The sequence below is a fragment of the Ochlerotatus camptorhynchus genome, unplaced genomic scaffold (assembly GCF_037179485.1).
Source record: "Ochlerotatus camptorhynchus isolate MF236.1 unplaced genomic scaffold, CSIRO-AGI_Acam_v1.1 ptg000474l, whole genome shotgun sequence".
NCBI lineage: Eukaryota > Metazoa > Arthropoda > Insecta > Diptera > Culicidae > Ochlerotatus > Ochlerotatus camptorhynchus.
In genome coordinates this window covers 73066-74164 of record NW_027040960.1, presented here as the reverse complement: position 1 = coordinate 74164, position 1099 = coordinate 73066, and the positions used below count along the sequence as shown (strand labels likewise).

Genomic DNA, 1099 nt, shown 5'->3' with positions numbered 1-1099 from the left:
TTTCAATCAGCATTGATTAATTAAATGTTCTCCACTCATTCTTATTAATAATTTAACTAATCAAAGTTTACCGATTATTGCGAATAGTTATTTAACTACCACACCCTTTGTGTTGGTTAGCGATAACGACCGTCACTTAAAATTAATCAAAGTGTTTCATTTTAATTGTCAGCGGCCGAACAATGAACGAACAATTTGCACATGATGATTAACCTCAGGTGGCAATTATCAAACAATTACCGGACGATTCATGGTACTATAAAAATAACTTCTGCGCACCGATATATCATCAGTCAACCAGTGTCATTTCAGCGTGAAAACAAACTGAAACTAAAAATGAAATCCTTCGTTGCCATCATTTCCCTTGCCCTGGTTGCCGGGTGCATGGTTTGTTAAAACGAAGAAACCATTTTTTGTCCATTGAACTGATATTGATTGTAATTTTCACCTCTTGCAGGCCGTCACTGAGGAACAGAAAGAAGCTGCCCGCCAGTTGGCTAGAAAGTGCATGGATCAGACTGGCACCTCGGAGGAATCCGTCCAGCGTCTTCGCAATGGAGATACATCCAATGCTGACGAAACGACCAGATGCTTCGTACAGTGCTTCTTCCAGGGTGCCGGAGTTGTCGATTCTGAAGGAACAATGCAGGAGGCATACGTTACCGAAAAGTTGTCCAATGAATACGACCGTGCCAAGGCCGAAGAAGTGGTTCAAAGGTGCAGGAACAACAGCGGTGCCAACGCTTGTGAACGTTCATTCACGCTGTTGCAGTGCTACATCGCCAACAGAGCTAGTTTGATCTAAATGGGTGGGTGATAAACGGAAAGGAAATGATCTGGCTACATGAAGATAATATATCGATGAATTATTATGAGTATATATTGAAAACTAGTTCTGTTCTCTCCATTAGATCTGTTCCTAATAAATCGTGAAACACAGTTGTCAACTTTCTGAGCCTGACCGAAATTATCCTTGATCTAATTGGCAAACAAACCAGATGGTACCATACAGGAATAATACTGATCGGTGGCTTTTCTTGTGGGGAATCTAATTGTTTTTGTTCACTTGGTAGAATATCCCTTGCAAATGAGGAAATGC

General features: G+C 40.9%; 1 protein-coding gene across 1 annotated transcript; it reads left to right on the top strand.

Moving 5' to 3' along the window:
* Positions 1 to 308: 308 nt before the first annotated feature.
* Positions 309 to 870, top strand: LOC135712370 (general odorant-binding protein 56a-like). The gene is made up of 2 exons (XM_065235363.1): positions 309 to 387; positions 458 to 870. Exons 1-2 carry the CDS (start codon positions 337 to 339, stop codon positions 803 to 805), a joined length of 399 nt encoding a protein of 132 aa, XP_065091435.1. The 5' UTR covers positions 309 to 336; the 3' UTR covers positions 806 to 870.
* The last annotated feature ends 229 nt before the right edge of the window (positions 871 to 1099 follow it).